Source organism: Coffea eugenioides, chromosome 8 (genome assembly GCF_003713205.1).
Source record: "Coffea eugenioides isolate CCC68of chromosome 8, Ceug_1.0, whole genome shotgun sequence".
NCBI classification, from domain to species: Eukaryota; Viridiplantae; Streptophyta; class Magnoliopsida; order Gentianales; family Rubiaceae; genus Coffea; species Coffea eugenioides.
In genome coordinates, this window is record NC_040042.1 from 6,280,406 (window position 1) to 6,293,095 (window position 12,690).

The window sequence follows — 12,690 nt, forward strand, 5'->3', positions numbered from 1 at the left end:
CCGCCTCCTGCTCCTCCCGCCCCGCCCCGCCCCACCCCCGCCCCGCCTTCCCCCGCTGCCCCCGCGGGGTTAATAAAATTTTATTATATAATTTTATTATAATTAAATTTTAATAAATAATCAAGTACTAAAATATAACACATCACCAAATTATTATTCATTGTAATTTTACAATTGAAACTCATAAAAACAATCAAACAGAAGTTATTTGAATACAATCCAATATGATGAAATAAATATAACTAAAATAGTCAAATTTTCACTTTTAGTACAAATGCAATCACTAATTCATCATTGTGTTTGTGCTTTTTTTTGAGAAAAAAGTGTTATTCTATTAAGTGTAATTAGAAATTTAGTATAAATGTATTAGTAAATTTAGTATAACTAATTAATAAATTCTATTAGTAGACATGTATAATTATTCATATAATTGATAATATCAATTATATTACATAAACTAATATACATTATATAATACATCTAACTAATAATATAATTATCATAAGTTTATAACTAATTAACTTACATATAATATATAGTCATTTATATATATATATATATATATATTTTTTTTGCTGGTGGCGGGGCGGGGGATGGGGCGGGGGAGTATACCCCCGCCCCGTTTCTAAGCGGGGGGAAAAAATTCCCCCCCGCCCCCGCCCCAACCCCCGCCCCGTGAGCCCCCCGCGGGCACCCGCCCCCATTGCCATCCCTACTCGTGAACTAGCTAAATGCGTTATAGTGCAAAGCCCACAAGTTCTTGGTTATCTTAAAATTTTTATGCTCCTTCTATCCTAAAAAGGAAAGCCAATAATTGCAAAAATTTCATATTTCCTGATATTTTCTTATGAAAGTAAGAACTTTAACAAATAAATCTAGATCTCCGAACAACCTTCAAGAGCTGGCAACCTTTTGAAGGCGGCAGGACTTATCTACCCAAAAGCGGCAAAAATTTCATACTTGGTTATCAACTTTTGACATTGAAACAGGAACTACTACTGTTTAAACGTCTGGTGGATATGATGAAGAACACAGTGAAAGTAAGGTAGAAGGATAAAAAGATACCTCCCACCACAGGAGAAGAAAAGGTTCAGTATGCAAACAGTAATAGTAGCACCCATGTATCATGCACATGCACGCATGCAACTGACCTTGTTCCTTGAGCCTAGGAGGGACCCATCTATTGGCATCTAAAGGATGTATTCCATCTCCTACCCGTCCCTCAGTCGCCCTTTAGATGAGGCTATAAATAAGTAAAATAACTGCAGCGAGTAGTGCGGTAAATCTCTGTGTCACCGATTAGTTGGATGAGTGTTTTTTATGGGTCCCTCTTAGATTACCTTCGAATCGCTCTTTCGGATTACTTCCGTGTTTGTTTTAATTGAGTGCGTGTGTGAGTTTCTTTCAGTTCTTGGAAAAAAGAGTAGTGCTGTAAATGAACCACTGATCTTGGCGGGGATTTAAATTTCATTTGTAGTAAAAAAAATTCAAAGGTTGTATCAAAATACTCCCTTGATCTAGTAAGATTTGTGTCCCAAACATAGTCTCTTTAGACTCCCCTCTCCTGTAGTTTAGGATAGATAGGTTAGACAATAGTTATTGTTTCCGAAAAAAAAAAAAAGAGTAATACTGTAAATTGGTGGGATTCAACGAGTTCAAACTCGACTCTCATAAAGGAAATAGAATTTTCAAGTTTCGAACTTTAGGTTTTAGACTTATATTAGGTTTGTATTTTGAGCTGAGCGAGCGGAGCTTGGGCCCACTTGGCCCGGTCTTGTTCCATTGATAGATCTAGCGGTGAGTGACACGCGTATTAGTCCAACTCAATTTGGTCCGTTCAGAATCCTTCATTTCGTTCCAAATGAATTTGAAGTCAATGGCCAGAATTGCCTTCTGTGTAAGTGTGACCTGCACCCTTTGAGTTAGAGCCCCCGGATTTTGTCATTTAATTAATTGCGGACGTACATTATGGAAAGCCAACGCATTAATTCATATAGATATTCTTTCGTCTCGGCAATATTCTTGTCAAGTCTTATAAAACAATTCCTCCTAACTCCCAAGACGACTCTTTAACAGTGGACATAAATCTTAAAAGATTTTATGTACCTTTCGTAATCTAATCAGAGTATATCATCAAAATATATCACTGTGGGAGTTGATATGAAGATTGTGTTATATTTTGTCCTTCAAATCCTTTAATCTATGCATCTACATCACTGAATTTTTGTGGCCCTCTTGAGCAATGCATTATATATAGGTCATTTTCGTGTTCAATATGGATTTAGGTAATTTATGGACTATAGTTCTCAATGAGTGGAGTTGTGATGTGACAAGAATTTGTCTTGTTTCTTTGCATGCTGCAAAATATACACGTTGCTGAAAGGCCAAAATATGTCGCAGGAAAAAGTTGAATTTGAACCATCAGAAATGAGATGAATTGGCACCCTGTATCTGTTTTAATACATAGACAGAAGCCCATGCAGAATGCAGTGCTTAATTTTGCAAACAGTACTAATCTGTCTCTCTTTAAGTGTATCTGTGAAAAAAGTACCAATTACTGTTTCCCGATTCCACCAGGGGCAGCATGCATGCACTTAATTAATGGTACTGCTTGTTTGTTGCTACTCCTTCAAACTCGCTACAGCAAAGCTCTAGCATATGTGTATATATATATGTATGTGTGTGTGTATATATACACATATACACACACACGTTACACACACACAACACACACAAAGGAAAGGCCACCACTCCACACACCTGATCCTGAATAGCAATTCCACTGCTGTAGTTCTTATGGTTACTTCTCCTGATCTGTGCTTTGCTTCTTCAAGTAAGCTTGACCCTACTTTAATCATTGCTTAACTTACTTAAAAATTTGGTTTGATTAGCACTATTTTCATCTTTTTGGAAATAATTAGCACATGTGAAATTGTTGCATTCTGAATAGACTTGATTGGATAGCAAAAGTTCTTTTGCTACATTTTTGCTTCCGGACTACTTTCTTGTGTTTTTTTTTTCATTTTCTTACGGAAGTTTAAAAATCTGTACAGGAAGGAAAAATCTTGATTGAATACTATTGATATACATATGTGGTTCACCTGAGGGCCCAAGGGTGACAGATTCTGATACTTGGACAAAGAACTCACAAGCCAAAAGCCCCTGCAGGCCAAAAGGGTTCAGAAGACTAGGACAGCAAAGTAAACAGAAAACTTCTTCCAAATCTGGATCCTCAAAAATATCAGCTTCATCCGTCCGAAGACGAAGACGATGATGAGAACAATAACAATGAAGATAAAGGATATCAGTACAGTCATTTCTACAATCAGCATTTTCATCAGCCAGATAAAAGCGTGGGAAAATCATCAATCCACCAAGAAAAATGGCCAGACCTGATTTCATCTGGCCAAACATTGGATCCAAATCACCGACACATCAAATCTGCAAAGTTTAAAGGGAGAATGCAAGACGTTTCCAATCAAGGGTCAACAAGATTGAAGCCTAAAAGAGCAAAAGGAAATAGTATAGAGATGCCTGGTGGGCGCATTTTTCGATCCACAGGAAGAAAGGACCGGCACAGCAAGGTCGGTACTGCTAGAGGTCCGAGGGACAGACGAGTTAGACTATCACCAAACACTGCTATCGAGTTCTATGACGTGCAAGACCGGCTTGGCTATGACCGTCCCAGTAAAGCCATTGATTGGCTAATGAAGGAGGCAAAAGCTGCTATTGATGCTCTTGAGCATGATTTTAGCTATGCTACCACAACCAATCTTGATGGTTGCAGCATTTTGATGCAACCAAGAAATCCTCTACCGGAAAAAGGCCTTGATGTTCAAGAAGAGAGCAGAATTAACTGCTCAGAATCTGCATGTAGAATTGACAGCCAAGAGTATATGAATAACGATGATACCTCCATCAACAATTTCAGTTTCTTTTCCATGGAAAATGGTGTCATTCCACCCACATCCTCACTTGGCTTCTATAGCTACCCACATGGTGGTGATCTTAGTACTTCAAGAAACAATAAAAGTCAAACACAAGGGCTTTCTCCGTCTTTCCACACTGTCCAAGATTTCTCTTTTCTTTTTTCTGGTGGTCAACAGGGTCTAATTCCACCACCCTCCTCCTCATCACATTGTCAAGGTGAAATCAATTCAGAAACGGCTAGATGTCAAAGAATTTTGGCTTGGAATTCTAATTCTAGCAATGCAAAAGGATCTCAGGAGACTCTAGTCAACTCTGAGCTGCCACTACATTTTCCATCACCTTTTGACCAGAATCAGTTGCTTTTTCACAGGGAACCCCTTCAGTCCAGCTTCTCTCCAATCCGTGGTCCAACATTGGATAGCCAATTTCCAAATTTATGTTTTTCAAGCGCTAGATTTTCCAGTGATGGTGGGTTATCAGAACTTTCTGCTGCAGCCAGAATTCCAGGCCCTGAGAAGCAAAAGCCAGTTTCTAGCAAGCCATCTTCACCTACAAATCTTCTGCATTATCAAGACTAATCATCTTCTAAGTTTCATCTTTTTTGTGCTTTGTGGGTGTATGTTTTATTATGTTACTATAATTTCTTTAATGTTATTGTAGTTGATTTGCTAATGTGCCTTTGTTAAATTTGGGTGTTGATAGCAATTGTTATGAAGAGCTGTAGCTATCAGCTGAAAGGTCAGTGGTTGGCATCTGTTGCTTTCACTTCACTAGTTTCAAGTTTGGTAATACACCAACATTCACTTTCAAAATTGTTGCCCATTTTCAGAAAGTACGCAAATTTGGCATTCACTATGCATGATTGTCTTGGCTACATCACTTTTCTTTCTTGGATACGAACATCTCCTAGCTGTCAGTTTTAATAGCATGGCAAGTGAATTAAAGAAGGCTCTCAGCTGATGATCTTCACTATTGCTCTAGCATTCAAAATTTCAACTGTCCCTCTTGAGAAGAGAAATGTTTAATGGGCGGTGCAAATGTTACCACTCCTATTCATCTAGTGGTATTGACCAATGATATGGTAATATACTCTACTGTAACTTTGAGCGGAGCCAATTTCTGATCCCATTTGAAATTTTGGACTGCTTTCTTGAATGCCGTCAAGTAGCAGGAATTCCTTTTCTGAAGTATCTTAACAACAACAATAATAAGGATCCCATCACCTTTAACCTAAATGACATCGATGACATTCTAGCTGTAGCACACAGGGTGTTCACAGTTACCTGATTTTCATTGTGATCGCAAGTGAAGCAGTAATTGATAATTGATGAATTCTGTCCAACCACTCCATATCACTGTATTTAATACAGCGCAAGAAAAACAAGTACTTCCATCTATTTCTCATTGATAATCCTCAACTATAGACGGTAGGAGCCTCTTTTAAGTTAAAATCCTACCATAGAGCATCCCAAGTGAGAAAATTGATGCATGTTGACATGAGAAGGAATAAAGAATCAGACATTTATGAGAATAGCTTCTGGTTCTAGTTTACCAAACACAAATTAAAATAGACACATCAATTTTTTTTTTTTAAAAAATTTATTTTAGCAGAAGAGGAGTGAAATTTAAGAAACTACAAAGAGGAATAGGAATGTAATAAAACAGACACATTTGTGTTTTCAAGAAAGATTTACTTATTTGCTTAGTTCTACTCTAGACTTGTGTTTGTAGTGTAAAAACCGGTCCATATAGATAATGATCTGCATTTGGGGGCCGAAGTGCATGAGAAGAAGAAAAAGTTTAATCCAAATTATTGAACATTTGATTCTTCATGCCACTTCGGTCCATCATATTTGAAAAAGAATTATTAAATTCATCTATTAATTAACTTTTAGACGGGTTAAATTCACGCCCGTTTATCTTACATTGATGCATTTGATGGATTATCAACGTGTACTACCTGTATTAGAATTTATATAATATCTGGATTTAGAATGTCGAGGTGTAGATAATTTTTATCCATGTGACACCTTTGGAGATGAAAAGAAGTTTATTGCATAAAAACAATTAATTTCCTATTCGGTCTTCTCATATGGTTGGGCAGCACTGTGGCATATGGGGGCATTGAACACAAAAGATCCAAGCAGAGCATGTTCATAGGAACTAACTTTTTGGATGAGCTGCGAAATCTTCTTGAATTCTTTGAAGTTTCCTCTGACTAATTTAGTGCAAAAAGAATTGATTTTAGATGATGCCAATTGTTTGGAATTTAATTAGTTCTAGCCCTGCAGTCTGATGCAACTATTGGTAACCATGTGAGAGATGGAATGTGGGCAAGATTATGAGCAGCAAGCGGACTAAGGAGCAAGCAATTATTGACTCCATTTAAGCAAATGTCAGAAGCTGTGAATGGTACTTAGTAATAAACAATAGGGCAAACTGCAATTTTAGCCTTTCAAATTCGCAAGAAAAGAGACTCTTGATAAAAGTTCTTGCAACATTAAATATTTTACTAGCCATGATTTTCCCTTTACAGATGCTGCAGGTGCCCATTTACGTAAAGGAAAGGTCATTGTACGCACAAGTATTCATGTTTTGGCTTCTTGATACCTGCAGTGTTAACCTGTTTCCTTAAAATGCTCCCAACATTCTTTATTCTGAATTCTTTCTTTTTACAAGTCACGTGCTTTCTAGTTTTCCTTTTACAGCTTGTATGCCAATTTTTTTCTTCTTCCTAATAACGAAAAGATGAAATGGCTGCTTCATTCTCAAGTCTTAACCATACATTTGATGGGAGACTTTCATTGCATTTCGTGCTGCTGAGGACGAAATTAGGTGACTGCAACCTACCATTATTGTTTGTGAACCCGAATATGTGGACATGGTCACATTATCATATCAATGAAATATTAGGAAAACTAGATAGTACATTAATTGAGACATTGAATAGAATTAACTCATTATTAAGTACTTGTAGAGCTAACTCTATGAGTGTGCGTGTGTGTGTGTTTGTGAGAGAGACAGATAGAGAGAGAGAGAGAGGGAGAAATCTGTACATACAGTTGGCATGGCAGCTTGACAATGTTCTTAGAGTTATACGAATTGAGCAAAGACTAAAGGAGGACATAGGGATACAAAAACAGCGAGTTACCTTTTATTCTGAAAACTTTGCTGACTGACTAATGCATGCTTCACTTAAGTTGCTTTTACAGCTAAAGAGAATCATTAAAAAGTTGTAGCTGCAGCTCATAAAAACCACCCTTTTTTCTCTTCTGTTTTGGTGGTGCTTTGGGAACACAACTGAAGAAAAAGCAGAAACATATCGTTACATAATTAGCGCTCTTGAACTAGTGACATGTTACAGTTCTGCAACTAGCGATATGATTCAGTTCTGAGATCCTATGTCCCTGTGCAGCAATTTAATTCTGAGATACGGGTGAGCCTGGAGTCGATATCTTTGACCACAGGCTGGAAGAAACTAGCGTTAGTGTATCAGGGTAAGGAGGTTTTCTGTAGCATCTTCACAAATGGAAGTCTATTGGCAATGAGCGGAGGAACGAGGCACTACTACTGTTGACATTGTGAGTGCTAATGTAAGCTTCGACAGCACACAAAAAAGCTCAATATTACAAATAGAATCAGATAAAGAATGTACAAGTGTTTGATCACAGCACATACCTGCCTCCAACCCCATTTCATTTTTCAAACAAGATGAAAAGAACTTCATCTATGTACAAGTAAAATTCATGATAATTTAGTTCTCCAAATATACACATGCTTGCATGAAAAAAAAAATTAGAAAGGCAAACAAGAAAGAATGATCACCAGGTCCATCTCAATCCTCTCACAACTCAAATGCACGCAACCACGAAACCAGCAGATGACCTAGCCTAGCCTCCTCATCGTTTCTTTACATCACTAAATGAATTGCTTTGCATATTTAAACTTCCATTCAATGCATACCATCATTTTTCCTAAGATGTAATGCCTGCCTCTTCAGCTTTGCTGGTCCCTTTTGGAGTAACTATCTTGTCAGCCGCTTCGAAAGACAACCTTCGGGCTTTTACAGCACCCTTCCCGTTAGGCGAAATTGTTTTAACTGTAACAGGCGTTTTTGTAGTTGGTGTGTTGATGTTTTTCCCTGTCTTGCCGGTTTTCTTACCATTTGATTTCTTTGGACTTGACTGAACTGCAACACGGCATTCCCATGGCCTAGCAGCTATCCAGCGATCCATCCAGCTCCAGCCCCAGTTGGTTTTGCCAAGCTCAGTGCTCCCCCATCCAAAATTTGGGTTAGTGTTGGCCCTCCACTGCACATTATGAGCTACTCATCGTAAGTTTTGGCTTCATTATTGCAACTAAAGTTGCAACACTTGATTTTGTAGCCGTGGCTTACCTGATGAGAGAAAGCGTATGCCATAGCTCGCTCTCGCTTGCCTGCAGCTTCTTCTCTCTGATGTATCCTTGCCATGACTTCTTCCATTGTTTCAGAGCCACCATTCCACTCCACCTGTCATGCATTTACTTTGTTAGAGAGAGCAAGAGAGAGAGAATCTGAGACAGATCACATTCCAGTTTTTTTCAGAAAGGCGTATTTATAGGATAGAATCACCTGAAGTTGATGTTAGTATGCCAAAAATGGCTATGAATACTTAAAACGCATAAGAGGCAATGAGTAGGATAATGTATCATCAATTGATTTACGTCAGCTTTGGTCCAGCATCACTTAAATATAGTTCTGGCACTTAGGAAACTCTCAATTCTTTGAACTTGCTGGAATTTTGTTGATACCAGAAAACTACAAGTCATTTATATTAAGAATCCTAAAATATAACACCACACATGCACTTTTTCCTTATTTCTACGTGATAAATCATAATTTTTCTGCAAGATTTGAGGCACTGCGAGATAAAATAGTGGGAAGAATGACAAAATCCAAAAGCATCAAAGAACCACCTCCTCATATGACTGAAGCAAAATAAAATAGATACCATAATCCTGATGAGATTAATTAATCTATTTTCTGATTATTAGTACTACTATTTATGATCTATTATATCCATTCAAGTCCCATCCCTTGTTCGTGAGATACAACTATTAAGACTCGTAAGCCACCATATAGAGCTCTGCCTAAGACACTGAAAACTCTCTCAAGTCTTGTCACACTAAGAAACCACTGAAAACAATAGACAATAGTTACTTAGGCCCCATTTGATAAAACTGAAGTCCAAATTCTGAATTCTGAAATCTAAAATTGAGGGCTGGAAGTATTAAGTTGCTGAATTGATAAAGTTATATCTGTTTGATAACTAACTGAATTCCAGCAGTGAATTGAAATATCACACAATATGATAATCTTATCTTTAAAAAACAATTTTTTATTTCTGTATTGGGAGAGAAGGGTGTATGTAAGAGAATATAATGAAATAATTGAGAGGTGGTATTTAAGCGTGTGTATTTTTGTGTGAGAGTGTGTGTGTTAAGAGAAAGATAAAAAATATCTACTGTGTGTGGGAGCAGTGTGTTTGTGCGTGTTAGAGGGACAATATGTGTTGTGTCTGAAATGAATAACATGTGCGGTCAGTTCAACAAATTCAGTAAAAACATTTTCACTTAAAATTTTGAATACAAATTAAGCAATGCTTAATGTTTTAAGTGGTAAGGCTTTTTGTTATCAAACATGCTGAACTCAACAAGTTCTAAATAAATTAATTTTCAGCATTAAATAGAGTTATCAAATAGGCCCAGAGTGGTTATTCCTTACAGCGGAGGATACAGAAAAAGACAAAACGAAGGATAAACAATCTTACCTCTAGGTCATGAAGCTTTGCCTCAAGCTTTAATTGATTCTCCAACTTCTTCTGCCTGAGGCGACCTTCAGTCACCATACAAATTCGGCGAGCTCTAATATGTGCCTGCATTTTGCTCCAGGAATGTAGGTAGCTTAACGTAGATGATGCTTGCTTTTTGACAGAGTGACCTTGTAACAAAGCCTGCAACCTTAGTACGCCTTTCGAATAACGGAACTTTTTCCTTGCCTATAACAAGAAAATATCCCTTGTTGAACACGGAGATTAAACATCTAAATGAGCTTGAATATTTTAGACAAATAGTAATGCCAACGAGAATATCTGCATAGAGAAGAGCCAATTTTGTCTTCTTAATGCATTATTCAAACCTAAGATAGCCTATATGCTTAACATGAATTCCTTGTGTCAGTCCTTTTAAATTCTATAAGGCATGATATGTAACATAGTTCAACACTTGCAATTTAAACTGAACTATTTGTTTGATATAAATTACTGTATTCTAAAGCTAGAATGAGCAGGAAGATCATTTCTTAGCAACAGTAAGGTTGATATCTCATAAACTGAAATTATAACCCACATTGGAGAGATGATAGAAGCTGAAATGACAGGGAACATCATTTTCTTAGTAACTGGGAGGGCTGAACTATTATAAGCTGAAACCAGGAGGAACAATATATTTTGTAATAAAGGTAACTGTCTCATGATGCTACTGGGTCAAAAGCCACATGCAGGCATGCACATTTCAGTTGCCTGCTTCATAATCTTGAGTAACACAAAATGAATGATGCTGAGATAACACTGCTAATAAACTTCCGCTTTTCTGTGCAGTTAGAAACATAACAGTCCATTCCATTTCAGAATTTTACGCTGCCACCTGACTAATGAGGATTCCATTTTTACTTCCTATTCCCCTCTTCCCCGTTGGTCAAAGGAAAAATTTCTTAGTTCTTGCAGTCACTGAACTAACAATGGTTACAGTCAGAGCAATGTTGAACCAGAAAATTTACTCTTGTATACCAACAAAAAAAAAAATTGTAACAATTGATTTTCATGGCTCATTAAGGACCGATTATTTCGTTAATGGGACCTAGAAGGTCAAGCTGAACACTGATTGTCACATGCATTAGTATAAGCTTACACTTGAGGTGTCAACTATCTGCTCTCAAAGTTACAAAATGAATCACAATTTAAATTACCTGAAGTAAAATTGCATGCTTAATAGCTTTTTCTGATGCAATGCTACTCGTTAAATGAGTTCCCTATTTTCCCTTCTTTCACTCTATTTTAAGAAAAAAGGTTCTTTCTCATTTACTTGTGTCATTATTGAGCTTTCAAACAAGGCAAGGAACACTATGCCACATGAGTTACCCCATTAGACAAATAACAAGCTACTTCTAACAAAGTGCACAACATTTAGCAACACTTTAAAACAGAACCAATAAGCACAAGTGATACCATGAATCCACGGAATGCTGTCTGAATCCTGATTGCTGCTACATCCTCAGTGGGTATACAAGGAACCCTTTCATTCTTAATGGAAATATCATTTGCTAATCTAGAAGTTTCTTTAATGGCTTGGTATTCCCCTTCTTGCTCTTTTGACTTTTTAGATGCCGGTTCCTGGTAGAGACAGTCAATAAAAATTACCAACAGGGGAAATTCCTCGTGCTATGCCAAGGCAAAAGAGTGAAATTTTAGACCAAAAATCATATACAAAATATGAGGCGATAGCCTAATGCTTGTATTATGCCTCTAATGATGTAGCGTCCTCCTCACCCTCTATCAAAAACTTCCAAATACACACCCAATACAAACTCAAAGAAAAGGGTAAAACCTAATATAAGCCAAAGTGAATCAATGGTGTAGATAAATAAAAGTTTTCCAAAGGATGCATGAAGTCAAGCTTCTGCAGAAACCAAATAATGATGCTAGAAGTGCTCAAAATCTCAGAACCATGAGCACCAAATGATGTCAATGAAGTTTCCTAATTTAAGTTTTTGGAACACAAACTCAAATACTACTGATTCATAATATTGATGCATTCAGAAGTGAAAAAGTAGTTGCCTGCTCAGTAAAGAGCCAACACATGAACTAGAGAAACTGTAGAGAAGTAAATTCCATTGCATGTATATCAGGGCTGAATTGCAGAATGCTGCTTCAATTTTATATCAAGGAAATATTAATTTCTAGGTGACAAGTAATAGATGAGAAGAAGATTATTAAAAGGATTCCAAGATGAGGCTCATACATGGTAACGATACTTTTATCAAATGCACCAAGTAAAAAAGCCAGCCTAGTCCCTAGGATAAGAGCTTGCATCTCATGATAGGGGATCTCTAGGAGCATCCAATCAATCTTCCATGATATACTAAGTGAGAATCTTTGCAATCATACATCATGTTATTCCAGATTTCTTCATTATGATAGCTATTAAAGGAAAAAGAAATGGCTATAAACTGGTCTGGTGCTGATACAACTCTTGTCATAGTGGTGCCATACCTTCAGTTTTTTGGATCTTTTGTCTTTCACTTTCTTTTTACTGATTATATTCTTCAACCAATCTCCAGAACCCATTGCTGTAGCTTGCTATCTGTTGGCCTGTATTGTACAGCACAAGAAAATGAAAAGAGGACCTAGCTGATGCCAAGGAAAGATAACATTCACACTAACATGAGACTTATGCACTCTTCCACAGTTTATAAATCTTAATTCTAGAAGTTCTCCTTTTGACTTCTTTTGGCTAAAAGCACAAGTTTTAGTGGGATAAAACTTCGCAGAAGTTTAGGCTTCAATGATAAATGGAAGGGCCAAGTTAAAATCATTCAGGATACACAACATAGTCATAAAAGGAAAGCGATTGCGAAGCAAAAACTTATGTGAACAAACTCTCTACATAACACTGTAAGGACATCTTATTTCCTTACCGAATATTTCAAAATTTAACAAACAA

General features: G+C 37.1%; 2 protein-coding genes across 3 annotated transcripts; one reads left to right on the forward strand and one right to left on the reverse strand.

The window, feature by feature from the left end:
- The first annotated feature begins 3,461 nt into the window (after positions 1–3,461).
- On the forward strand, positions 3,462–4,508 carry LOC113780087 (transcription factor TCP10-like). Its single transcript, XM_027325906.1, has one exon. The coding sequence runs from the start codon at positions 3,462–3,464 to the stop codon at positions 4,506–4,508; it is 1,047 nt and encodes a 348-aa protein (XP_027181707.1).
- A 3,034-nt stretch (positions 4,509–7,542) lies between these two features.
- Positions 7,543–12,334, reverse strand: LOC113781147 (protein IQ-DOMAIN 1-like). Of its 2 annotated transcripts, XM_027327010.1 has the most exons (5): positions 12,240–12,334; positions 11,196–11,360; positions 9,741–9,968; positions 8,327–8,440; positions 7,543–8,240 (listed from the first exon to the last, which is right to left on the reverse strand). In XM_027327010.1, exons 1-5 carry the CDS (start codon positions 12,312–12,314, stop codon positions 7,905–7,907), a joined length of 918 nt encoding a protein of 305 aa, XP_027182811.1. In that variant the 5' UTR covers positions 12,315–12,334; the 3' UTR covers positions 7,543–7,904. The 2 variants fall into 2 exon arrangements, with proteins under 2 accessions (XP_027182811.1, XP_027182812.1); XM_027327011.1 differs by lacking the exon at positions 11,196–11,360.
- Positions 12,335–12,690: the final 356 nt, after the last annotated feature.

Excerpts from the sequence above, each read along its gene's own strand:
- LOC113780087 (XM_027325906.1), top strand. The coding sequence starts at position 3,462 with ATGCAAGACGTTTCCAATCAAGGGTCAACAAGATTGAAGCCTAAAAGA.
- LOC113781147 (XM_027327010.1), bottom strand. The coding sequence starts at position 12,314 with ATGGGTTCTGGAGATTGGTTGAAGAATATAATCAGTAAAAAGAAAGTG. Across the intron at positions 8,441-9,740 it reads CAAAGCTTCATGACCTAGAG|GTGGAGTGGAATGGTGGCTC; the intron begins GTAAGATTGTTT and ends AATGCATGACAG. Across the intron at positions 8,241-8,326 it reads CATACGCTTTCTCTCATCAG|TGGAGGGCCAACACTAACCC; the intron begins GTAAGCCACGGC and ends CATAATGTGCAG.